The 27990-nt window shown below is 41.2% G+C and overlaps 2 protein-coding genes and 1 long non-coding RNA gene across 3 annotated transcripts; 2 read left to right on the forward strand and 1 right to left on the reverse strand.

Moving 5' to 3' along the window:
- Window positions 1-33: 33 nt before the first annotated feature.
- On the reverse strand, window positions 34-27988 carry LOC145451578 (uncharacterized). Its single transcript, XR_013918951.1, has 2 exons — window positions 27839-27988; window positions 34-185 (listed from the first exon to the last, which is right to left on the reverse strand). It is a non-coding gene; the product is annotated as an uncharacterized LOC145451578 (long non-coding RNA).
- LOC145452663 (uncharacterized) lies at window positions 3982-15561 on the forward strand. Its single transcript, XM_080330837.1, has 11 exons — window positions 3982-4563; window positions 5207-5275; window positions 5357-5473; window positions 7207-7344; window positions 7409-7456; window positions 8678-10078; window positions 12699-13006; window positions 14706-14822; window positions 14881-15021; window positions 15130-15252; window positions 15316-15561. Exons 1-11 carry the CDS (start codon window positions 4536-4538, stop codon window positions 15559-15561), a joined length of 2736 nt encoding a protein of 911 aa, XP_080186963.1. The 5' UTR covers window positions 3982-4535.
- Window positions 17252-21170, forward strand: LOC145451574 (uncharacterized). Its single transcript, XM_080329786.1, has 8 exons — window positions 17252-17371; window positions 17483-17629; window positions 18014-18133; window positions 18199-18327; window positions 19381-19545; window positions 19611-19682; window positions 20135-20299; window positions 20925-21170. The coding sequence occupies exons 1-8, from the start codon at window positions 17321-17323 to the stop codon at window positions 21114-21116; spliced, it is 1041 nt and encodes a 346-aa protein (XP_080185912.1). The 5' UTR covers window positions 17252-17320; the 3' UTR covers window positions 21117-21170.
- Window positions 27989-27990: the final 2 nt, after the last annotated feature.

Genomic DNA, 27990 nt, shown 5'->3' on the forward strand with positions numbered 1-27990 from the left:
ATTTTCCGTAACTGCCGACTTACAGCTTACGGCTTTTTGTAAGACACCGCTGACGCGGATGAGGTGGCGAGGAGGAGCCTAGGTAAACCTCCAACACTTAGGTGTCGGAATTCGGAAGTCGACCTCGGTCGGACTCGAACCCGCACCCATTGGTGTTGCAGCCGCGGATTATACCACTGCGCCATCTCGCCACTGTCCAAAAAGGTATGGAACCACTGCTCTAAACGATTGTAACTTAGCAGCCAAAGCCGGCGAGGCCCGTCACGCGATAGTTCGCGCCAGCGACGATGTCTTGCGCACGAGACCTATTATTACAGTTATTACAGATGCGATTGCTCAGATCAACGATTATATCGTGCGCACCAGACATGTTGGAGATGCGGCTGTTTAGGCCAGCGATTATATCTTGCGCAAATGGCCTGTCGTTGACGCGATAAATTAGCGAGGATTGCCGCGCGCGCCTGTGCTGCAATCAACGACCTAATTTCGCTCGCGTACAAATGGCAAACGGAGTCAGCAGAAGATCGCGTGCTGTTGGGAAGCGCGGTCTACTCTCGCTAATCGGCAACACGCTTCTCGCTAATAGGCCGCGCACAACACTGAATACTACTTATTGGAGCATACTAAAAAGCAGACATGGGGTAATCGCGATTAGTAATCGTAATCGATTACGACGATTACACCATTTTCAAGTAATCGTAATCGCAATCGATTACATTCGAAAAAAATCCAAAGTAATCGTAATCGTAATCGACTACTTCACATATCTAATCGATTTCTTCATGAAAGAACGACCACTTTTTATTTGTACAATGAATTTGACATAACCGAACATTCGTGAACAAGGAAGAGATATTCTACCAGGTTATTGATAGCGCAGACGGTTGATTTTTAAACGCCACTGCTCATTATTACGTCAGAAGTATTAGCTTTGCTCGCCCTTGCGTAAGACGTATCCCATCCACACGTAGTAAATATTTATCCGATGTACATTGTTGTGTGATTGTTCGAACAGTGTAAGCCATGTCGTATATCAGGTTAGCAATACGCTCCTGACGCCACTACCTCGCAGCAAGATAATAATCACCACTCTGCCTAGTTTCTAATAGTAACTTATGTATTGATGTTTGGTTATGCTTAGTTAAACGCAGTTTGGCCGTTGCTGCTTGGCGAGCAGCAGGTCTATCTATGTAGTATACGTAGGTATTGTACGTACGCCGGACAAAGATTTTAAATTGTGTACTCGTCAAATAAAACATTACGATGGTATAATCAACAGCTGCTGATATATATCATAACCGAGCCGTTCTTTGCCGTTTCTCGTAACGGCAGCCTGCAGTATCTGTATTAAGTGGAAGGTAGAATTTTGAGTTCACTTTATCTTATTCTCATACGACTCTACTTGAAACGTGCGCCGATCATTATTTCACAATTCTTCACTCGACATTTATACCTGTCGCCATACCCATCCGCTTATACACCATGTTAGCGTGGGTTGTAGGTATAATCAGGACCAAAACAGCAATTCGTCCCCCACTCCAAACATTGATATTGGTAGGGTTGTAACCAAGTCACAATGTTCCGAGTCACCAGTCAATATCGCTTTCATAGTTTTGACTCGAGTCAGGTCGAGTCATTTTCAATTCACCCCCTAGTCAAGTCCTAGTCCAAGTCAGCTAGTATAGGGTTGAGTCCGAGTCATAGTATTTGACTCGAGTACGAGTCCAGGTCGTTATGTTCACAGATCAGTTTTTAAATCAATCCGGTTCAACCCACTTTTTTCAACTCTGCTCGGGTGGTATAGAATGGCTCGTATTCATAATATAGTAATTTTCATCAGTTTTCACAATTTACGGCCCTATTTCCATGTAACAGGACTGATAGACGAAATAAAAATAATAAACTTTACTATTCTTCGAAGTGACATGGAATGTATGTCTTGGCCGTTCTAGTCTCGAGTCATATGACTTGGTTCAAGTCATGCAAAATGACTCGAGTTCAAGCCGAGTCAATACAAAAATTGACTCAAGTCGAGTCAATTTACGCATTTGAAAAAATGACTCGAGTCAAGTCTAGTCAACAAATAATCGCGACTCGAGTCATTACAACCCTGGGTATTGGGGCCCCATGGTGGTCAGTTTTCAAGTTGATGACTGAATTTCGTCATAGTATTGGTAATTGCATTATATCGCTATTCATTCAAATTTACCGGTAGAGCTGGGGGCACGTAATTCATAATTATAGCATCTGGTATGTTGTGATAATTACTTTATGGTATGTTGTTAATTGGTGACCTCCCGCCTTTTATATAATCAAAAGATACTGTAGTCGCCCAAACGTAGCAGACTAAAAGAAAACCTTTCGTGAGACGCACACACAAATTGTCATGTCTTCATTCTTATGTGAGTGCCCCGGCTAGCATTTGCATTGTTGGGGCTCAGATTGGAGGGACCGCACTATTCGTCACGCTCACAGAGCGCGGCTACTGACAATGCACAGTTTGGACACATACCCAAAGTTTTGGCCATGGTCATTCTTTGGCTGCACACTTTGTGGAGTTGCATGTTGGCCAAAATTGCATACGTCTTTTGGTGTGTCGTGGCGGGGTAATGCTGCCACCGAAATGTATATTCCCATAAACGATGCATGCTTTTTTTCTTGAGGGGAGAGGTATGCATTTCAAAATCAAGCTCGAAGAAAATTTTCAAGTTAATTAACTCCCTTGAAAGTACTTTATAATAATTTATTTTGATTTACGAAATACTATTGAGTCCCCTGAGAGCTCGCTACCGGTTTTATTGGGGAGTTTGGCGTGTGGCAGTTACGGACCTGGCAAGAATGCAAATCGTTGGGTGCGACGAATAGTCCTGAATAGAGTTGCGCAATGGGTGCATTATGACGTAACAAGCAAATGACGTATGATTTATAACGAAAGTTGTTATATCATTAGACCTTATTTTCATCGAAAGCCTCATATTGTCTTCCAATATCTCCAATATCTCTTCCAATATATTAGTTATAAGAAGCAAAACAAATGTAATCGTGAGTAATCGTGATTACTTTTGAAATGTAATCGTAATCGTAATCGACTACTTCCTGATTTTGCTGTAATCGTAATCGTAATCGTAATCGCGAGATTCACAAGTAATCGTCATCGCAATCGATTACATTCGTGAAGTAATCACCCCATGTCTGCTAAAAAGTGTAAAACGCATTAGCAACGATTCTTTTTTATCCGGTTAACCGGCAGAATTATATCCGGATATTAGATAGTAAAAATACCTGCGGTTAACCGGTTAACCGTTATCCGGATAATCCAACCCTAGCTCTCACTAGTGACACCAGCGAATCGCGAACAACCCGAACATACATAAGATCGGGTGATTTAATCGACACGATTTACGTATTGACTTAAAATTGACTCGTAAATTTTGCTCCGAGTCACGAGTTAATCCACATTTCTGAGGGATCGAGTCAAGTCAAGTCAAGTCATTTTTGCAAAGTGACTCGAGTCAAGTCAAGTCATCCGAAAAAAGTGACTCGAGTCATCCCAACACTGGTCCACAGCCGCACAAATTTCCTTCCACTGCCCAGGTTGCCCATCCTCTGGTCTATACAGCGTGTATACAGCATTCCCCTTTATCCTCTGCCAACGGCGCGCATGTTTAATGTTCATCACCGCATACACAAGTGAGTGGCAGATTACGCCTCGTTGCAAAGCATATGTAGGCTTCGCTTCGTCTATATTAATTTAGGAAATCTTCTGCGCACAAGCAATAGCCAACTATTAGACAAGCACGATGTGGTGTTGGTTTCTACCTAGTGACTGTTCGTAATATGTCATTATGACGTTACGTATGTTCATATCATGTTCCTCTCACATCACTCAAATCATCAGCTCCCATTTAAACGAAATCTAGTCTAGCTATATAGATTCTACTGAGCCGGTTGTCATCATTTAATAGCTGCCGATCATGAAAGTTTGGTTACGTTATGATAAATGTCGGCACACGGATATCCTGCTCGATTATAGCAGAAACGAAAGTCAATCACGAATTAGTAGACTTTTTAATGTTACCAGAGTTTCATCACTACGATCTAATGTTGTTAGAGTTTAAAACATGGAATTGCGTGTGCAGTAGAGCAGTATTCACTAGTAGATCAGTTGGTTTCGAAGCGATGAAACAGTTTCCTCGAATGTACGAACGCAAAATCCGCATTGAAAGTATTGGTCTTAACTTTTGGTTTATTGCTAGGCCTCGTAGTTTTTACTTGCAGTGAAACGTCGAATTATTGCTTTTAATCATCCATTGCATTCAAGACGAGGCGCCTGGAAAGACGTTGCTTATCATAATAAATAGCATAATTAAAAGTGCTTGATCGTCTACGGTACGTTTGTGACTCACCCGCACCAGTAGTCTGAGTCGTTTACAGTTTCGCATCGTCAGTGGCTTGGCGGATATACCAAATTCATCCAAATAACTCGTTATCAACAAAAAAGCCACACGCCTGCCTACAATACGATCGTTCGACGTATGGCACAAGCGGAGCACGGCGTAGCAGGTAAATTATAGCCAATTGACAAGTTTTTAGCCATAGGCTGGGTAAAATCGAGTAACGGTACCTGAGCGATCCGATTCTGAATCGAGTTTTAGCTACGAGCCTATAGCATCACTCATTATGACGTCACAGCAGTCCAAATGATGCGGAAAGTACCTTTTATGCGACAGCCGACCACGGAGAATATAATTCCACTGCTGTGATCACGAATTCACAGCTATGTCAGTTAGGCTATACAGTAACGTGCTCATGCCTGCTCAACTGCTCACCTTTGAGCCACATGTTTCGTATGCTGTGATTCATTCACTCGAGGTTTACAGCCTTCCAAAAGGGAAAATAGTATCGAATCCCAAGTTCGATAAATTACCTTTTAATAGCAAGAAGCATACCATTTCAGTACTCGAAATTGTGTCTCATTCCCCGACTCCAATCTTTAGAATTATTATTCGATTTAGATATGTTTATGTTCATATGTTTATTTCAATGTTCGTAGAGTAGAGTCAAATTCGTAGGTATTAGGCCGCCGCCCGTAAGCCACGCACGCAGTTTAGGCTATAAACCAATATTCGGACAGGTATTGCGACTTTTGCTGATGAACACGGTACAAAAGTCAATGTTGAATGTGCGACCATATATACTGTTGCAGGAAGTCAAGAGGAAGAAAGTCAATGCAATAATATGTCCAAAGATCTTCGGAATGATCACACTTTTCAAGGTCGGCTACCGATTATTCCATCTGCGCATAAACATGCCGATAGGGCTATAAGCCATCCGCATGGTATTTGTGCCTCTGTAGGAACCGCCACGTTGGCTGACGGAGAGAATGTCCAGCAAACTTTCAACAACTGCCAGATCAACGTTGTAGCCGGAAATCAGAATGTACACTACGGATGGTGGGGATCACGTAACAAAGGTAATAACTAGGGCAAGTTTCTGTTGCACTAAAACCGGGAGAAAGTGGCATTTAATTTTGACAAAAGTTGCTGTAAAAAGATGCATTCATGATTTTTGCTGAATTAGTAGGATGTGAGATACTCCTAAGGTTCTATTGAATAGTATATTCATATTGAAATGAACCTGAATATTTTCTACTGACACTCGTCGGGGGTAATCGTCAGCAACTAGTATAGAATCCAAAAGCACATCGTATATCAACAATCGTATCACAAAATATGACGTCACCAGCATGAAATGTCGAATACGAGAGCGTTCAATGTACTATTTTTAGATAATACACGAACTCTTTTTGTTGACCCAGCCTTGGCTGGTGTATTTTGATAAAAGTCGACTCCAAGGCACACAAGTGAAAGTACCCGAGTACGCGAAATCTGTCGTCTCGATAATTTTTCGCACACGCGGGATTATCCAACAAGTGCTTGCCAATTGCAGCATTTATGGTCCTTGATCGTTCCGCATCAATTTTCACCGAGCGTGATGCGCGTGTTCTAATGAATCTAGGGACATGCTGATTTATACGTTCCTGCAAGCGCTTTGACGTTCTTCTCACGTAGTTGAAAGGTTCTGTTGTATAACCTAGTTCCTGCAGAGCTGTCCAATTTTTTACTTTTCTATTTCACGCACATTTTGGCGAGACCGCCATAATTATTTTCCCAGTACACAGCAAGAAAATTACGCAATGCAGGAATAATTTTCCCCAAAAAAGCCAAACAGCATGGCGATAACCCCCTCCCCCTAAAACAAGTCAAATAACTCACACGAAACCCCCTAGGTCTGCAAACTTGACCCAAGGTGTTGCGGAAACATCATTCTTGGCGACTTTAACAAAATCAATAACCTGAATAAGGTGACCCTGTGAAAATGTAATTTTCTGCGGTCTCGCCTGGGCGTCCGTGAAATGGGAAACGATCTCAAATTTAAACGACAGAATTACTAAAGCGCAGGGGAAGTTGAACTTCTTGCTTGCAAGCCATTGTGTCATAGATAACACAGTGAGATGCAGCTATCCTATCATATAGCTCTTTGTTATGCAAATCGAAGAGAATAGAACCATACCGGAATTCGTTTATAGCATTTTTTAAATCACTCCTTTACATTTTGACCATTTTGACGCAATATTCGATAAAAGTTGCAGTAAAAATTGGCTTGAAAAATAGAGGAAAGTTTTAAAAAGTTGCGCTATAAAATCATTCCAAACAGCTTAAAACATCATTCGACATAGATTCTGAGTATCTAGGAAGCTGTCGGAAGCTGTAAAAAAAGTTGCAAAAGTTGCAAAAACTTGCCCTAGTAATAACCGTACTATGGTAGTAAAAGACGTTGAAATTTCGTTTGCGCAATGCACAGAGCCGTAAGTCATTTCTGTCGCGTACCATTTACTTGTTAAACAAGTTTGCGGATCATAAAAAACCCTCATTAAGTCAAATTCTAATGCAGTTATGAAGTCTGAACAGAAGCCATCAATCATACGTTATGTAAACGGATTAAAAGTGAGAGGATAATTCCTTTCATCAGCAATGTTTTGCGGGTTTTGACATTAGACCGAGGTGTTCACTGTTCAGTTTAGATATGCCATGGGTATTGAGACCGACAAAACGTTATGCAACAACGTTTCACCACATTACAGAATTTCACTCTAACACTGATTTCAACACTGCCGGGAATGATAGGAGTTTTTTTGCAATACAGCTGACACTGTGAATGGATCAAACCACGGGACTGTTCAAACGGATTCAATAGCATCACAGCATGCCGCGAACTGCACAAAAATACATACTGAATTCGCAAGTAACGACACATCTACGAGCGGCCATTCTTACGATACAGGTAAGCTTGTCGCGTTACATACGAATCTTTACCGCCCTTCAGTGGTGATACTTATATCTTTCAGCTAAAATTCCACGATCGCCATGTAGAGAATCCCCGCCGAAGATTAAAGGTAAGGGTTGGGTTAGACGTTAGACGGTTCATTTTTCAAACTTAAGAAGAAAATCAAGTTTTTGTCAAATTAATTTTCATATTTTTGCCAACATTTTGGCCGTGTTTACTGTTTACGTTTATCACATTGTTTCAAATTTTAGGTCGGCCAAGATATGACAATGAAAATTTGATAATAAATGGAAATGAAAACTACATGAAGTTGATTCTTTCAATATGTGTAATTAGGAAATAAATACGGGCATTTTACATCATTGAAAAAGATTCGAACCAAATCCTCCACGTGACAGACAATTCATGCTCTCTTTGATATTTCAACACTTCATGAAATTACAGTATGCACTTTATATATTACATAGTGTTACCATACGTCCTATTTAAAAATGATTTGTCCTCTTTTTTGACATTTTTGAAAGTGTCCTCGGAGGACGCCCAAATGTCCTCTTTTCTGAGAATTTGTCCTATTTTTAGAAAATTTCTGTTGAATGGATTTTATAATATAGAAAATCAACGTATAGGTTTCTCTTTAGTTATTTGTGTTCTTTGATTCAATGTTTTCAATTTTTAGTCACGTACAAACATGTAATGTTCCACCACAAAGGGCTTTGCTATTTATTCCTTCAGTGTCATGCCTTCTCTCAAGCCGTAGAAATAGATCAAAGTGGAATTTGGGTTGATTAGTGTAATAATTAAAGGCGGAACAGACACAAGTAATAGTGATTGTTTTTTTACATTACCAAGACAAAGCTGCGTAGCAATCTAACTGATGTTCACATGCAGCCAGAGTTCGAAGAACTTACTGACAACTTTGATCGACCATAGATATCTCATTGGCTTCAACAGCTACTGAAATACATTAAATACGGTATGGTCTGTATGCTTTAAACATGAAGTTTACATTAATTACGCTTTTTCCCTGGTATAGATGGATAAATTCTCGATTATTATGTCGATTCAGGAATCCTGTCCGCCAAGTAGGCTACTCAATTCACCATATCAGTCCCGCCAACTGGAGATAGTTGCTCGTTCCTAATATAATTCAGGGATTAACTTGCAGCAAACAAATTTTGAACCGAACTCTATTCTCGTACATGCTATTCTCCTACTCCCGTTACCGTGAGCTTCATAATAACATTCTGTAATATCAAACGCGCTTTCTACTGCAGTATTTACCCACGGCTATATCTATTCCCATTATACATGCAGCCCATATGTTTTTCAGGCAAGTATGTGCAGCGGTTTTTGCGTAAAGTGAACGCTTATACGCAGCTAAACGTAGAAGGTAGCGTTATGGAAGACTACAAACAATTGTCCGACCCCGACGATGAATTTTATCCACAAATAAGGGTTGAGTTTGAATTGTTCCAAGGCGGATACGTCCCGCAGGACGGATTTAGCGCCCACGGACGGGGTAACATAGGAAGAGTCATAACGGTGTCAGAATGTATCGCAGCAATCCAACGCAGATGTTTCCGGCCATGCGTAGTCATAGGTCAGCCTGGCAGCGGGAAAACAGTTCTGATGAAGCGCTTTGCTAAGAGGATGATTCAAGGCAATGAGCTTCAACAACGGCACAAAATTCCGCACCGAATTGGAAAAATGATGGAGAAACTGCTCCAACCGAAAGAATTCGATGCGGTATTTCATATTAACGTCAGAGATATTCCCTATCTGGAAAACTCCACGTTAGCTTCGATTATATTCGACGAAGCTGTGACTGGAATCACGCCCAAAGAATCGCGACACGGTTTGCAGGCAATTCTCAACAATAAGATAAAGTGCATCATGTTTTTTGACGGACTGGACCAAGCTTCGTGGGAACCGCGTTCTGACAGAAGGGTCGGCCCATGGACGAAATCGAACACCCCCGCAGTTTTCGGCAACATTCTGACAGGGCATCTTCTGTCCAACGTACCGGTGGTGTTCTCGTCCAGAGAACATTCGATTGCATGCCTTTCCAAAGAAATGCGGCCCGATTTTGTAGCGGCATTAGTGGGTTTCAGCAGTACCGACGCAAAGTCGATGTACTGTCAGATTATGGGCGAGGGAGCGGTCGCAGATTGGGATGCGATGAAATCATTAAACCCAGGAATGCATTACATGTGTCTCACCCCCTTGTTTTTGATATTTTACATGATAACAAAAAAAAACGACCCTACCGATCCCCCAGTTTGCGCCTCTGATGTCATGGTGAGAATCATTCAAATACTCCTAGAGTCGGATCACATGCGGAACTCTAACGACATGGTGGTAGTCATCAATAAGCTTAAGCAAATGGCTTTTCGGGGAACCAGAGAACAGCGCGTTGTGTTCACGAACTGCGACCTCACGAAATTCGGCATTGACTACAACGTTGTCAGTGACGTCATCATCAAAGTCGCAGGTCTGAATATCCTAGCGCAGAAAATTCTCGAAGGCATGTACAGATTTTTCTTCAGTCATCAGACGCTCCAAGAAATTCTCACCGCGCTCTGTGGTATGGAATTGAACTTGGAAGATTTCAAAAATTTAGTAAAGGAAGAATTCCACAAACCGTACTGGTCGGTTGTTCGCAACTTCGTCTGTGGTATGTTGAAACATCCACGAGTGAACAGACGCATAAATGGAAATATCTTGAAACAAGGTGAGTGGCGGTATTTATACAAATGTTTTGAATTCTATTACATAAGTTGGTGGGTATAAGATTTCCACCATGGCGTGCAAATCTTTTCGTAGTGGTCCGTAAAATGTGTTAGAGCCGTGCCATATTCAGAAAGCGTTACCCATTTATAGTCTAGTCCAGTGGTTCCCAACGTGGGCGATAACGCCCCCCATAGGGGGCGATTTGGCGGTCTAGGGGGCGAAAATGGACAAAGGGGGCGACGGGGGCGAAAATAGTGAAGGGGGCGATGACGCGGTAAAACGGCTATTTTGGAGTCAAGTCGGAGAAATGACCTCTTTTTTTTAGTCAACTAGTCAAACCATGAAAATTCAGTTGCAAAAGTGTAAAATTCGACATCGAGGCGAAAAGTTGACCTTTTTTTAGTCAATCCGCCGGTGATTACAGTTTGTATACCGATTTTTCGGTTCACAAAATATGGGGGGGGGGGGCGATGATCGGCGTTGAGCTTGAAAAGGGGGCGATGAGTCGAAAAAGGTTGGGAACCACTGGTCTAGTCAGTCATGGCACAGAAATTCTAAACAGTTTTGATGATTTGTAAATGACATCCTTTTCCTTCTGGTCACAAGACAGACGTGAATTTTCGAAGTTATCAGTACTGTGATGACGTCACAATAGAGCAGGGGCGGGCAACTTCTTCAGTCGGCGCGCCGGATATGGGAAAATGAAGCACTTGACGGGCCGGATACCCGAATCGATACATTAATCGCGTATTTATCCACCTTTACGAAGAATAAATCGCATTTAATGTAGAGTTTAAGTATGAAGCAGAGAGACCATAAACAGGAATATGTGTATAGCAGGGGTTGCCAAACTGTTTATAGTCGCGATTCTAAATTTCGATTTAAAAATGTTCTGTTAGTAATCAACACGACAATTTGGCGCGGAGATTACTATAAACTGGTCAGCACCTTCGCCCAAACCTACTCACGACCTACGTAGGAAAGGTCGTAAGTATGCGCGCAGTAATTGCAATTATGCAATTATGAACTCTCCCACCTACCGAGAGCAGAGGTCTCAAACTCAAAAGTGCTCGCGGGCCAATTTCCTACTTTTTGATAGCGCCGCGGGCCGCAGCACCAATAATACGGGAATTCATGTATTTCCGAGTAGGCCTTATTTGACGGGACCTTGCAGACTGACATTCCACACGCATCCTCAAAATGTGATTTACTATTGTGAATTCACGCCTGGCACGAAAAAAATCACTTTTCAAAATATTTGAAAAAAGTCGTTGCTGTATATTTAGTTGTAGACACCATGAGAGACTACAAATGCATCAGGACACCGTAAAAGCTGTCGCGTTATAATTTTGCAGCTAGCTGACATTTGATGTGTCACAATTATACGTAGAATATTTTAGAATTTTATCAAGATTGATCTGATATCAGAGCATTGGAGCAGTACAGTGTAATCCTGGTTTCGGGCATATTCCTGATAATGAGGCTATTGATCATGTCATTACCTAAGTGGTGTCATATAAAAAGCCTAAAAGTGGGCCATGTTACATGTCGGCAGATACGGAATCAAAAATGCAGAAAATCGGCCTGGTGTAAATGACCGTTGTAGTCGACAGACACCATGAATACCTCAAACAAACAACAAACCTAAGTCAAATTAAATCATCGTTAGATTTACCTTCTAATATCGGTACAGATCTATAACAACATGAATATAAAGATTACTGTGTCATTGATCTTCCACTGCGTGGTAACTTTTGAAAGTGATGTAATAGTGAAGTTTTATGAGTAGTTTCAGGCTTCTGGAATAGTTTCCGGGCGAATTTCCAGTTTTCAAATTAAAAAAAGACGATATTTGGCAGTTAAATATTGTCGAATACTTCGAAATCCAAAATACCGTCGCGGGCCGCGTGTTTGAGACCTCTGAACTGTAGCAACGTCAGTTTCGTCTTTTGGATCATATCGTTTAAAATTTATATTCTGAAATTTTCTTGAATCATATTGGTCAAAATGTCTGGATCGCCGTGGTGCAAAAAGCCTGTGATGCGAAAAGCACCACTAAATGTTTTATTACATAATAATAATGAGGTCTTTTGGAATGATTTCTATCTATATCCGAGCAAAGTAGGTAAGTAGTACTACGTGAAATACAGATAACGATCTATAACTTATTCGACCGCGCCGTGCGCGTGTGTCCTATGTATGTGTATGTTAACGCATATCCCCGCCGTTCACTTGTAATTTTTCCGGAATGAAAACTTACCTTCCTCTGGGTTCCTACGATCCCGACACTTTAATCTTCATACTAATAGCCAGACACCAACCTTACGTTATAGTAGGTGGCGCTTTAAAATGATGCTTGGCCAGATCTAATAACTTGTTTTCCGGGTTGGCATTCTTCAGAGGTAGATTTTATTTTATATTTTGAAAAATGAACAAAAATAATCAGACATAAGGCGCCGATAGCATCCGCCTAATTGACATTTTTGTAATAGTTGTTGGCGACTCAGAGAATGTAGTGTATCTTTCTTAAAGGTGTCGAAGAGCACTGGTCTAACATCCTGGCTTCGCGACGAATGCTGTATTGAACATGAACCGTTCATCATTCATATCACTTCTTTCAGATGATTTTGAAGAAAAAGGCAAATACCTTCTCGACGCATTAGAAAATCAATTACGATCGAATCCCTCTCCGAAAGAAAAATTGGATATCTTCATGGCGCTAAAGGAGGCTGACGAGATGGAGTTACTTCGGTCTCACGCGTCACATCTCAATTTCGCAAGTTCGCCGCTAAGTCCTGTCATGATCAATATCTTGTGTTCTGTGATGAAACATCTTGGTCATATCCCGTCACTTTCATTCGCCTATTCTGTCATGGACAAAGAGCTACTGGAAGTGTTTGCGAGAGACACCGAATCTCTCGGAATAAAGGTATAGCGCGCGTGTGTTCTTGGAGCGTTCCCCAAGGTCCGCGGACTCCAAATCTATCAGGTTAACACGTTAGGAAACCCCTTCTATTTAAACGATACTTTCAACACGGCGGGTAGTGACGAGATAGCGTATAGTGGTATAATCAACTGCTGGGGGTTGCGGATTGGAGTCCGACCGAGGTCGACTCCAGAATTTGCACCTAAGTGTTGTTAGAGGATTATCTAGACTCCTCCATGATCAACATCTTGTGCTCAGTGATAAAACATCTTGGTCACACCCTGTCGCTTTCATTCGCCCATTCCGACATGGACAAAGACCTACTGGAAGTGTTTGCGAGAGACACTGCGTCTCTTCGAATAAAGGTATAGCGCGCGTGTGTTCTTGGCGCGTTCTCTAAGGTCCGCGGACTCCAAAATCAATAAAGTAAAGTCATTCGGAAAACTCTTCTATTTAAAACACGGCGGGTAAACGCCGACTGTCTAAAACAGCTAGGCAACTGAAATAGTTTTTTAGGGGGGGCATCATGGTGTTTGTCGACTACTATATGGTCATTTACACCAGGCCGACATTCTTCTTAATTTCCGTAATTGCCGACTTATAGCACGGCCCACCTCTAGGCTTTTGTAAGACACCGCTTACGCGGTTGAGGTGGCGAGTAGGCGCCTAGGTTAACCTCCAACACTTAGGTATCGGAATTCGGAAGTCGGACTCGAACCCGCACCCATTGGTGTTGCAGTCGCGGATAATACCACTGCACTATCTCGCCACTACTAAAATAGGTATTCTCTATCACGTAGTGACGGAAATCAGACAATCATCACTCACGGGAGTAACGCTGTAGAGGCAGACTATGGTGCCACAGTTGCAACACTGACGATTTGTAGGTTCAAGTCCGACCGACGTCGACTCCGGAATTCCTACTTAAGTGTTGGAGGTTTAGCCTATCTATAGGCTGGTCCTCGCCATATCATCCACGCAAGGCTTAAACGGTGTCTTAAAAAAGCCTAGAAGTGGGCCGTGTTACAAGTCTGCAGATACAGAATCAAATTAAAGAATATCGGCCTGGTGTAAGTGACCATTGTTTTCGACAAACACAATGAATGACACAACAAAAACAATATAGTTTGATGGCGGTCTACTGACTACTGTTTTTTGAGTGGTTCTACTTATAGTTCTATGATTATAAAAAGTGGCAGTTCTAGTTGCGCATGTTAAAACTAACAAAGTTGTAGGGTTGTAGCAGAACTAGAAAGCACGTGTGATCGTTTGGCGTGAATCCAGATACCGGTGCTCTGTTGTGTGACGTTGTTACAGTCATTACTAGCTCAAGAGTCATCACTACTAACATGGGTGTAACCAGGGGTGGATTTTGCAGATCAGAGCCCGTTGCATTTGAAACTCGAAACTCTGTGCTTTTCAAAGGCTGATCCTATCTCCCACATTTCATAGCTCAGTTGCAATTCAGTAATTTGTTTTACAAGTTATTAGTTAGTTGTGTTTTGGTTAGTTGCGGATTTCTAAAGGTCGTTAGCTCTAGATCTGTAATTCGCAGTTGCGCATTTTGAAAAATCCATCTGTTCGTACAATGTCTGATCGGCAGCAAATGAACCCCATGTCGATATACGTCGCAGACTGTGTTCCAGTTTCCATCTTGCATGGCATCGTTGTTTTTGCTAGTCAACGGTGATTTTGTTGCCAGATCGAGGAACTAGATTTGAGAGGCGTCATCAATCATAAGCATTTGGATCTGTGGCGACGGATATTCGGAAATCTAACGATATCAACTTGCCTGGTGGATCTTCCAGGTGATGAACAGGTGAATGAATATATAGTTGAATACGGAACACGTCTGATCTCACAACATGCGTCGGCAGGAAACCAATCCGGCTTTTCTTATGGATGTTGTAGAGGCTGCAAGAGATAATGTGTCGCACTGGAACTTTGGCGACGTAAACATGATTCAACTGTCGATCGATCAGTTGGAAATATTAAGCACTTGCAATATAAAATTAAAGGTAAGGCAATTGCTTGGGTAGGTAATATATTTAATATTCGATGAAGGCACGTGTTAGGCTCGTGGATCTTCGGGTTTAGCTAGACCTTCCTCATCTTCTCCGTAACAGATTGCCGAGCTGTATGTGAGAGCCGATCCATACTCATTTGATGTAAATATTTGTAAAGGTTCCTTCGAGAAAATGCAATTTACGGTCGCACACTGTTCTGTGCTGCCACCACGGACGTCTCAGGTATGTTTAGTAGCCTAAGTATTTAAAGGAGTTTCATTCGTAATATGCACGTTTCACACGAAGGGTGACATCGACATGGATCTGTGGATGCAAGTAGCAAAGGCTGCTATGTCAAGCACTGCGAACAAAATTTCGATGGTTTCAAATAAGCAATCTTTAATCAAAAAGTGTTCACTGACCATCAGCGACGTGGCATTACTTTGCGATTTCCAGTTTCTTGGACAGGTGATGTCAAATTTCATTTTTCAGTATCGAGAATCTAGTATTTTGCGTGAGCGACGTAAAGAGATATGTGATCTACGCATGTAATATTCACAAGATTTGAAAGTCGAGGGAATACGGTATTGCCATTCAATGTATGGCAGGGTTGTAATGACTCAAGTCATGTCTCGACTCGAGTAGGGACTCCAATCACAATTTTGCGTTGAGTCGACTTGACTCGAATCATATTCTTTAAGACGTAAAATGACTAAACTCGACTTGTCAAATTTCATTTTTCAGTATCGAGAATCTAGTATTTTGCGTGGGCGACGTAAAGAGATATGTGATCTACGCATGTAATATTCACAAGATTTGAAAGTCGAGGGAATACGGTATTGCCATTCAATGTATGGCAGGGTTGTAATGACTCAAGTCATGTCTCGACTCGAGTAGGGACTCCAATCACAATTTTGCGTTGAGTCGACTTGACTCGAATCATATTCTTTAAGACGTAAAATGACTAAACTCGACTTGAGTCAATTTGTTTATTCACTCGACTTGTACTCGAGTCATTGCGCACAGCTCGAGACATACTATATGACTTGATTCCAGTCTCGTGTATATCAGGACCGATCCCTGAAAAAGTAGGCCAATATATCCTGGCTTATCTGTTTGAATTGACATTGCTATTGAGAAAAATTAGTATATTGAGAATGCGATACCTTCGATGTTACCCAAAAGTTTCACAGAAGTCAGTTGAACCTGACTTGAACTCGAAAACGAATATTGAACACTCGGACTCGACCCTTTGCGCCCGGCTTGGACTCGGACTTGACTCAGTAGTGAATTGAAAATGACTCAAGTTGACTTGAATTGAATCAAAACTAGAAAAGTGAGATTGACCTGAGACCAGGAACCTTGTGACTTGGTTACAACCCTGACTGCTGCCAAAATTGTCAGTTTTATCTTTAATTTGAGACTACATCATATTCAGAGAACAGTGCCTTTTAACCAACCCTCACTACCCCCACCCCTTCCCTATGTCGTTATGAGGGTGATATTATTTTACCTAAAAAACGGAAAACTTTGACCTAAAAATTCAAAATTTTGACATTTTTTAACCTAAAATTATTAATTAGAATTATGCTACTCATCTTCCTTTTTACTTGGAACTGTCTGTCCTTACAAAGTAGTTCGGCCTGAAAAGACGTTTTTGGCCTAAAAACTGACAAATTTTAACCGGAAATCTGGACCTATGAAGATTTTCAGTAGTTACATCGCGCATTATGACAATTAATTTGTTGTAGTACAACGAAAGACACTTTCCTACATTCTAGAGTAGACAGTGTCTTTCCTTACCAAGTAGCTTGCCAAAAATGAAGAAAGAACGTTCAACAGCAGTAGTTGCTGACTGGCAACTTTGAAGTTGTGCGTATACTGCTGGTGACACACCGTGTTGCTTCATTCTGACAATGTTCTCTACATCATCATTTTTCATCATGATATAAGAACCAATGCCCGCGGAGTCTTGTTTCAGTTAGGATATTGCAGTACGTTGAGCATAACACCATGTCATTTGACCATTTATGATTCACAATGCGTAGACAATGGGCGGTCCACAACGGTAGGCCTATAAAGTTGGCTACAAGCTGTAAAATGCGAAATGATAAGCTCACATGTACGATACAAACAAATGTAGGTTGCAAAACTTTTTTGACTTTGCAAACAATTTTGACAATTTTTTGACCTGACGCTACAATTTTCACAAAGGTTGTCTTTTCTGCAATTATTTCAGTTCGATGAGCTCTGGATCATATCAGACTCCACCTCATTCAGCATCGATCTGTGGCAGAAAGCCTTTCAGAGGATGTCTTTTTCTGTGAACATTTGTTGCATCGATACGCCGAAGTCCGATAAGGTATAATAAAAATTTCAACTTGATTCAAATGCTGGGAAATTTCAATGCGAATTTATGATCCACTGCAATATACCAATTATATTCGAATCAAATCCAACCGTTGTTTCTCAGGGAAAACCTGATGTGACGGCCTGGTTAGAAGCCGCAGATATCGCGATTACAAGCAGAGTGAATGAGATATATTTGAAGTCCGATAAAAGTAATATTCTCAGGATCTCGGAAATCATGATGCTGAATGAATCAGGGTTCCAGGGAAAGGTATATTTAAAGGAAAAATATCTTTAATGTCTTCGTATTGCTAGCAGCTTTTAAGATACATTTTATTAATATAATTATCACTTAAAAATTTTAAAACCCGAAGCTTCTCGAGCTGGCAATCAGCAGCACATAACAAATTTCAAACACTTGCATCTAACTTATTCTACGTCTAACATCTAACTTGCTCCAGAAAAGGGTCAACCAATATAGCTTCGGGGTTTAATATATTTGCGTAATGCCTATATCATGAAAATATGTCAGTTTATATTGAGTCTTAGAAGTATGTATTAGCTAAAATATAATATGTTACATTTTCAGCGTGTTCGATACTCATCGTATAACCAGAACTATATTATCGTTTGATAAAATATTTACATGATATAGATCGCTGAATGTTGGGTCCAGCCGGATAGGAATTCATTTGACGTGGTAACATGGCGGCAAACATTCCAGCAGATGTCATTTACCATCGATCGGTGCTGGATTGAATATTCTAAAACCTTGGTAAGGAAGTCATAACAGCGATGTGACGAATATGTTCAATAAATATAATTTTGGCTGTCATGCAGAATGAATGGTTCGATGCAGCGGTGGCCGCCCGCGTTGAAAACGTTAAGGAAACTCTTCTAAGCTCACAGACGAGAATGATAGAGATTCCGGAATGCGAAAAATTCAACTTATCCGGATTCAGAGGAAAGGTGATTCATCAGTAACAATTTCAAGGAATTAATGGTGTTGCCAGATTGATTTTGCAAATGACGTATTGGCCTATAGTCATTTGGTGTATCCAAATTTCATAGGCTGACTTGGACAACTGGAAAATGGTCAGCTTCTCCAAATTAGATCAAGACTAGAATTGAAGCCACACAGTTTTTTTTTCAAATTAGAATATACTTAGAATTACTGAATTCTCAAAAACTTGGACATTGGAACAAGTTCAGTTCGTATCAAAGAAGAGTCATTCACATAAGCATGGGAATAGCAATTGACTGTACAGCAAAACTGGCTCGTATCGCAACATAAGTTCTCATGTAGCATTGTCAGGAAGACCATGAATTTTATCACTATTAAAATTAGAGCATAGAAACATTTCACATTTTATATCATAATTAGAATTATAGGAAACGAACACTTCACAAATTAGATTACCGGCCGGTGGTTCCCAAACTGTGGTACGCGGGAGCATCTCAAGTATAGCTTCAGCGAAACTATAAATCTCTGTATTGAGAATAAAACATGAAGATCAAGATTTCGAATTTGCTTTGCATCCAATTACCCCTGGGCCTACCGAAACTAGATTGTTCAAGTGACGCGGGCAAGCTATGTGTGCCCCCAGTTATTGAGAACACAAACAATCTAGTATTTTCGATTGATCACGGTTCCATTATGGCGTGTGGTAGGAGTTAATCAGTCGAGCAACCGCGAAAGATCTTAATACTACCAAAACCGAATACGTCAAATCCCTGAAAAACTATCCCGCGCTTTGCGCGATTGCTATCTCGCGGTTATTAATTATCAAGCCTTGCCACAATTTCAAAAGATTCCGTACATTTGTGTCTCTCTTCTTGAAACCATTAGCTTGTTATCAAGATCGAAATGGTAAGCGCATACAAAAAGGATCGAATGTACGGCTTTTTCTTTCTTTCTTTGCTATGGAATAGTAGCTTTGATTTCGTTTCCGATGTATCCACTTGCTGTTGGCCCACTTCTTCCTGTTTCTCTGATTAATATTCCTCATTTGACATTGCCAGATATCATGTGCTAGATTTCCGTGTTCCGAGAAACTTACAAGCAACGAATGGACTAAGATTGTATCCTTGAGTCACGAATTTGACGTGGCGTGTTGGGAGCTCGAAGACTATGAGTTTCTGCCGGACATTGCGATATTCTCCAAAGGCCATCACTTCAATGTCAAGGTTTGCGTGAATGGCATTAACTTTTATGTTCGGTTTGGTTATTCGGTATTCCTGAATATTTGAAGCCGCGGCGATTGCATATCACGTCGGAGTGTAAACTACGTCTTCGTTGCAATGATGAAGCAGATTTTATTAATGTAAGTATTTCTGTATATATTCACATTCAATTAAATAATTAATAAATCTCTGTCGAATTATACAGTTCGTACTTGGTGGTACACTCTTAGCGAAAGAGTGTGTATTCACGCCCAAAAGATGTTACACGAAAATAAAACCAGCTTCGGAATTATACCGCGGTATAAATCAAAAACAACATTTCAATAAAAATGATTCTTGACAAATTGGAACAAGCGCAAATTTAGTAGGAAGGAACGTGGGCAGGATTAACACCAACGCTTTGCATCATACATCAGTCAGAACCGGTTATCCCGCAAATTAACCAAAATAACCAAGTTCTATACCGCATAAGAAATATGACTTCCTTTGACTTGCAAACCACTTTCTCATTTACCTACCTCATTTTACAAGTTCAACTTGCTTACATGTCCTTACATCTGTTATTTACATAAACGGCGACAACATGTTTTAGTTGAAATGGCTGGACGTGGAAATCGACTCCGAGCTGTTGCAGAATCAACCTAATGAAGTCGGCCGTTACATCGCTAAACACAATTTCGAAGAAGTGCTTCTGTCGTGCAGTCGCTACGGCGAAAAAAACATTGTCGCTTTTGCAGCTGGGCTCAACGGATTTAAAGTAAGTTAGTGAATGGTATTATGATAAACGACGTTCGTATTCTTGTGACGAACAGTATCAGTATTAGTTTATTAATAATTTCATCGGATCAATACGCCGCGAGATTGCGATACAATAAAGGATAGGAAGGTGTCGAAATGACTTGGAATAGTCTTTGAAATTATACACTTACCTGGGCCTACGCCATGTAAAGAACAGTCATACACGCTGGATGGAAAGAAATAAGGATAAAATAAATCGATTAGTGACGAAAATGAATGTAGCGTGAACGTGGCGCATTTTATTTTCCCAAAACCTCGGCTTTCCAAACCCTAATCAGTTATGGCTGTATTTCTCGATTGACGCAGTGAATAAATCTCTGTCGTTCTTTCTCTCTCTCTCTCTCTCTCTCTCTCTCAGTCAATTCTACCTTTAAAGTACCCTAATTATACCTTAAAAGTAGAACTTTGTCATCGCAAAATGCGATTATGAAGACCACACAACTGTATCGGCCCAGAATCCAAATCTGTACACAGCATATAACGAAAATATTATCAAACACTAGTTTGATCTTAGTTTGCCATACTTTGGGAGTTGTTGCTGTAGTTGCCTGCTGTATGTACTAAATAAAAATGTCGATTTGCAGATCAAACGTCTGGCAAGGAAGTTTTTGAAGGACCAGACAGAACTCGTTGAAATCATGAAACGATGCACCATCGGAGAGTTTTATATGTACAAAGAAATCGACATAGGCATTATGACTAATTTGCGAAAATACACCAGTGTCAATGTAGTATCCTACGAGGAATGGGTCGGTAGGTTCTGGGAAGGCTTGTAATGACTCGAGTCGCAAAAGTTTGGTGTCTTCACTGGACTTGAGTCATTTTCTTAGGAATGGAAACTGACTCGACTCATGGCCATGCTCGACTCGACTTGATTCACTTTGTGTATTGACTCGACTTGTACTCGAGTAATAAACGTGTTCAGGGTGAGAAGAATGAGTATATTACGAATGTGGGGGATTCGGTATCACCTAAGAGTTTCAAAATGACCAAAGCCTGACTTCAACTCGATAATTAATAGTGGACACTATGACTTAGACTAGGGGTGGAGCCCAATTCTTCTCCTCAACTAAGTACTGCTTAAATGCGAATCTCCACTCAACTAAAAATCGATTGGTACTCAGCGTTAAGTGCGCGCCAATTCTCTCTACTCAGTTAAGTATCGATTTCCAGACGTCGTTTTCCGAGATAGCGTTGCCAGATTTTTTTCGCCTTCGACCGGACACGCGTGAACGATTTTGTCATGACAACGCGACGCTGTCGTCCCTATTTCGTCACTGACCTACAAAGTAGACGCAGTTCTCACTGATTTATCTAAATGCAATGAATACCCTCAGCTGATCCACACTCTTTGAAGATGACCAAATAGAAATATATAAGTCCTTGAAGGTACCCGAAACGTTCCTATGCCCCATATAAGTATATTTGCAAGACACTACAAACCCATTCGAAATTTATGAAGATTAGTTTCACAGCAGCCGAACACGTAAGTGCAGGCCTGAAAGAACAAAATAAATGCATCTATATCGTGAAAACAAATTGAAAAATTAACAGATTTTCAGGATTTCTTTCCAATTCTCTTTGAACCATTCACTTTGCCCCTCTACCATTCAAATTCCCGAAGTACCCAGACCCAACCGACATTTTCTCCCTTAATTATTCAGTATTTCTTGTTTCCAATAGCTTATTGCTGCTAACGTCTAAATTGGCTTGAAGTCATAGCGACTCCATCCCAACACTGATATTACCATGCAGGAACTCTATCAGCTGATCGAGGTTCATGCTAGGGGTCTGTTCAAGATGCTTCGTCTATTTAATTGTGGGAAGAGCATGCGTAATATTAATAATAATCGTCAAGTTATATTTTTCATCTGAACAAGTCATACACCAGTGGTTCTTAACCTTGCCCCCAGCGCCCCCCAGGGGGCGCTGGCGATCTTGAAGGGGGGCGGAAACGCTCAGGGGGCGATACGGGGGGGGGCGCTGGGCTCAGGGGGGCGGTATGGGGGGCGCTGGAGAAAAATGGCTTCGCAGTAGATGATGTGGTGATAGGACATATCCTAATGAGTATTCAGAGCAAATTAACACCGAAAACTTCGTTACATATAGCCTTCAAAATACAGATAGGTTTAATTGTCCATGGGCGCCTAAATGACTAACACCGAATGTTCCTGTCTTGGCAATCTGAACCCCAGAAGATGAATTCCATCTAGCAGGGAAAAGTTATATGTCAGTGAAGAAATACCAATCTGAAATCGTGTGCGTCTTCTAGTTTAGTACGATTGGGCGACAGGGATATTCCTGTTGGGCGATATCCCCGTTGAGCGATTCTATATTTTTTGATATCGCAGACAGGGGGTCACGAAATAACATCATGCAACGAAGTCATACCAACGGGTCTGCGCACACTCAACAACTCACTGCGCTGACCCTTGGACAACGGTGCGTAACGACTAAAAAAAGGTAATAACTCCGGATTTGTTGTGCGCAACGTAGATTGTCTGTGCGCAGAGACCGTGTCAGCACTGCGCACGTGCGCAGCTTAGAGGGAACATTGCACCTCACTCAGCTCTACCGGTAAATGTGTTTACGTGAGCAGATAGAGGATAAAAATTGATCTGAAATTACATGCAATTTCCGATGATATTGACCAATTCAATCATTAATTAGTGAAATTTTTCGCACTTCGTGCGAATAGGCGGGAATAGCTGCCTCAGTAAATGGACACCCAATGTAGATACCTAATAGGCTATCAGCAAATAGCGGACAGCCTAATGGGGGTCTGGGAGTGAAGTCCCCCGGAAGTTTGGTTTATCACCCGATGGGGGCCCAGGACCAACGTTTTTTTGTTTTATGGGGGGGGGGGGCTGACGAAGTGCTGTTACGGCTCTGGTAACGAATAATTGTACCTGCGGGAACGCCCGAATATGTTTAATTATTAATTACGTGCCCTTTATTTTCCTATAAAACAGCTCACTCAGTGCTACTGGTAAATCTGATTACGTATGGGCTGAGAGGCTAAAAAGTTTATAGCGACTTATATATATAATTACCACCTATTCATTCATGCATTATGGAAAATTTTCGTACCTAGGGCGACCAGGCCACACAAACTTTGCTGACTATCAAAATCACGATATGGGGTTCGTGGGGGCGAAGCCCTCCGAAATTCGGTTTATCACGCTATGGGTGCGCAAGGCAATCGTTTTTAGGGGGGTTAACGAAGTGCTGTTACGACCCTACCCCTTACTCATTGTCTTTATTACATTCCTTACAATATGAAGTTGGGGGGCGCTGGAGCACGATAATTTTTGAAAGGGGGCGCTGGAAGAAAAAAGGTTAAGAACCACTGTCATACACAATGTAGAATGCGATAAGACACAATGCGATGTAATGAACAGATATGAGGATATCGAACGACACGCAGTTGCGATCTTTTTTTATACTGACATCCACCTCGGCGGCTCGGCCTAGAGTGCCCGATGTCACAGTTGTTTTCGATTTTGATCTTTCTGAAGCCACGGCCCTTTCTAGTTCTTTCCATTCCTTGTGAGTGCTTTAATTCTTTCGTCGGGTCTTTTTCTGGGCTTTTTTTTATGTCGCCGTAAGAACGGCGACGGCGGGGGATGCTAGCGCATTGAGACTGCAGAAGTTACCATTCCGGTATACCGAGATGCCGTACGACTTAAGAAGTCGTAAGGGTACAGAAGATAATTACAAATGCAATTATAAACACAACATCCGTCCAAGCGCCACTGATGTCATTCGCTCACCAGAACCTCACATCTAGAAATAGTGTAGCTACCTATATACGACAATACCGGTACTCCGGTATTTGGCGGGTGTTGCCTGCAGTTGGTTGCTCGACCGTGAAAATTGACACTTAAGTCTGGTGGTGCGCTGACTTAGATTTGAGTGCCGATCTGGACGCATTTGAGTGTGAGTATACTTTTTGGCGTGAGTTGAGTAACGAAATCGTTGCTGAGTAGAGAATCGCCACTCAGCAGAGAAATTGGGCTCCACCCTAGGACTTGACTCGGTGCTGAGTTGAAAATGAATTGACTTGACTTGAGTCAAGACTATAAAAGTCAAATTGACTTGTGACTCAGAACATTGCGACTTGTTTACAGCCCGCCTACTGGGGTTGAATATTTACGCCTCATTTCACTCATTTTCTTTTACTGAATTGCGGCATTAAGAACCGACCTTAGACCAGGTCACAATTCAGCCAATTAACACAACCGTAACACGCATGTGCTGCAGCATGCTTGGGCTAGGTTTTGATTAGGATATGTGTGCTATATTTAAACTTGTGTGTATATTGGTTCAAATGCTCATCCTCATCATTGAACGGTTACGTGTTTTGCGAATACGAAAGCGAATTGAATTGAATGTATGATGAACCCAAATCATCGCCATTTCTCTGTGTGATTTCGATAGTGATTTGACAAAATATCATTATTTATCATTATTTTATTAGGCCTATATCGTTTTATAATATTTAGGCTATCTTGAAACTGATATTCAAATAAACCATTGAATATATATTCATATTGAAATAAACCCGAATATTTTCGACTGACAGTCGTCAGGGGTAATCGTCAGCAACTAGCAGGAATTGGAAAGAACATTGTATGTCAACGACAACAATCGTATCACCAAATATAACGTCACCGGCATGAAATTTCGAATAAATGGAGGCGAAGAAATCCCTTAAATCCCGTCGGATGTTTCACTGGTAGGAGGCCACGAACTTACATCATATCCCACACGACCGGTAGTTTTCGTGCAAGCAAATGGAACAAGTTAGATCGCAAATAATTCCGACTCCTGTCCTTCACAGCATCGACAGACTTGTACAGGTATCCTGCCCGCCAAGTACTTCATTTTCCTATATCCGGCCCGCCGACTGGGGAAGTTGCCCGCCCATGTTATAAGGCAGGGGTCGGGAACCTTTTTCGACCGAAGAGCCACATTGGACCAATATTTTTAACTGTAGCTACCAAAGAGCCATACATGTCGATCAACTGTTACATCACAATTTGAAATTGGTGAAGTATTGGTAGCACTAATATATGAGATTCGTAGTGTGCGCAATATTTTTGTGCCCGCAGGCGTAGGTGGAGTCAAACATAGTCACTGCGGCAGCACATACCCACCCCAGGGATGAGTGAAGAAAAATTGTGAAACCTTCAACGATGTTTATGAATGACTAGATTTTGAACTTATTTATTCCAAAAATCAAGTAATTTTCATATTTATTGTTCGTAATTAAAGCGCGAAAGGAGAGGTAAGGCACAGACGGGCCAAACCTCGCTTGTGATAGCGCAACTCATCGTAAATAGCTTAGAATTTACAATCACAAATCAGGGATTTCAATAACGAGAGTGTTAGAAATCTCTGTCACAAATAATAATTAACTGTAATTGTCGGGCTCATTCCGAAAATCTATATTGATCGATACCTACACATTGACGGCGGTGCTAGGAAAGCTATTACTTACCAATAAAGAACATCAAAAATCCGATAAAACGTGTATCAAAGGAAAGTGGCTGATGTACTGATCACGAAAATATAAATTCTATTCTGTTCATGGCCCTAGAACTCCTAAAATCAGCCTACAAATTTTCATTGTTATTGAGTTTTGCCATTGTGACGCAACAGGACTGTCTAGCTCTTTCTTTTCAGCTACACTCTCGTTTTGCCAGACATAATTGTTGCATCACCATGCCAAAACTCGATCACAATGCAAATTACTCGGCTGATTTTGGGGGTTCCAGTATCATGAACATATTAAAATTTATATTTTCGTAATCAGTACAGCAGCAGGTTTCCATTGATACCCGTTTTATCGGATTTTGCGCTCGGCAAGCAGATCAAAAATGGCCGTAAAGTTGCCTTTGGTCAAATGGAAAGTATGACGAAGCCCAATTGCAGTGAGCCGTTCACTCTCGCTGTGCCCACACCATATATGACACTATGATGGTATATTATCGCACTCTTCATTGTTCAAAAATGCTCACTGTTCAGTTCCTTGTACGAATGAAAAGCAATCGTTCTTTCACGAAGAAATCGATTAGATATTTGAAATAGTCGATTACGATTACGATTACTTTGGATTTTTTTCGAATGTAATCGATTGCGATTACGATTACTTGAAAATGCTGTAATCGTCGAAATCGATTACGATTACTAATCACGATTACCACATGTCTGATTGTCACTAGAGTCTATTGCGGTTCTGCTGTATATCGCTGGGCTTAGTTTGCAAGGACAAGACTACTCAGCGCCTGGACATGCCGATATCGAAATCTTCGCCCAACACGCGTCAATTGTTTTGTGCCTAGGTTTCAGCGTCTGCAAACGCAAGGTCGCATGTTGGACAGCACTTTCTCTCGTAATTGCGAATTTGGTTGGACTCATCTGGGACATAAGGCGTTTTTTTCATTTTCAGGAGGGGGATTATTATTAAAAGCATGAATTCGAGTGACAATAGATTGAGCGAAGCGTGAAGAAAATTTATATAAATCTACCGAAAAATATTCTACATTATTGTAATGTGCGAAAATCTACCTAAAATGTGACCGGCCCATGGATCTGCCAATGCGTCGGAACTGATATTTTAGTCATCAACATCCCAGTGTTGCGGTCAGACTAATCATGTTTTGGTTGGTCTTGCAATTTCACAATCAGGGCAGCAATCCATTTTGATAATATGACTAATTTCGAAAATCACGGGTTGGCCGAGCCTGATCTACATCAAGCGCCGATGTAATCAAGCTAATTAACAATTGGCACAACGAAAACGTCAAAATTGATTGTCATTGTTATATGACTCTTTGGGAGTTACAATTGAAAACGTAGGGGCTGGTACGACTTCTTTGACGAAACCGGTTCCCGACCCTGCGTCGATAATGCCCATCTTGACTCGGTATAACGGACATGGTCATTGGTCATGGTCACTCAAAATGGCGATTCGTCTCCTTATGTATTCAATATCTACTGATTTGGTCTATTAGGTATTGCAAAAGTTGGCAAAAATTAGGGCGATCGCAGTTGGAGGACATTTCGTGTATATTATAAACCAGGGTCTGGCAACCTCTCCCGTTGGCGGGCCGGATCCGGGAAAATCAAGTTGTTGGCGGGCAGGATTCATGAATCGATACATTAATCGCGTATTTCTCCAACTAAACAAGTAATTATTCGTATTAAATGTAAACTTAAAGTTTAATTATATAGACCAAAAACATACTTTAATATCTTTACGTACTGTACTTCAATAGCTATTGAAGGCAATGAGACATCTGTGGTCCATCAAAGTTGTTAAGCTCTTTGAACTCTGGCTGCATGTCGAACGTGGAAGCCCTTCGTAAAAAGTACTCTAAAACGTCAGATCGGGACGCATTTATGTCTTGTTAATGTTCATATGGTAGGAAATTTTTGCTCACGAATGTATGTATAATGTAGATCCTACAAGTAGTTTCAAGTCCCGCTTCACCTCGCCACCTCATCCGCATCAGCGGTGTCTTACTAAAGCCTAGAGGTGGGCCGTGCTATAAGTCGGCAGTTACGGAAAATTAGAAGAATATCGGCCTGGTGTAAATGACCATAGTAGTCGAGAAACACCATGAATACCCAAAACAAAAACAA

Source organism: Botryllus schlosseri, chromosome 12 (assembly GCF_051294905.1).
Source record: "Botryllus schlosseri isolate E-star chromosome 12, Bs_hap1, whole genome shotgun sequence".
In the NCBI taxonomy this organism is placed as follows: domain Eukaryota; kingdom Metazoa; phylum Chordata; class Ascidiacea; order Stolidobranchia; family Styelidae; genus Botryllus; species Botryllus schlosseri.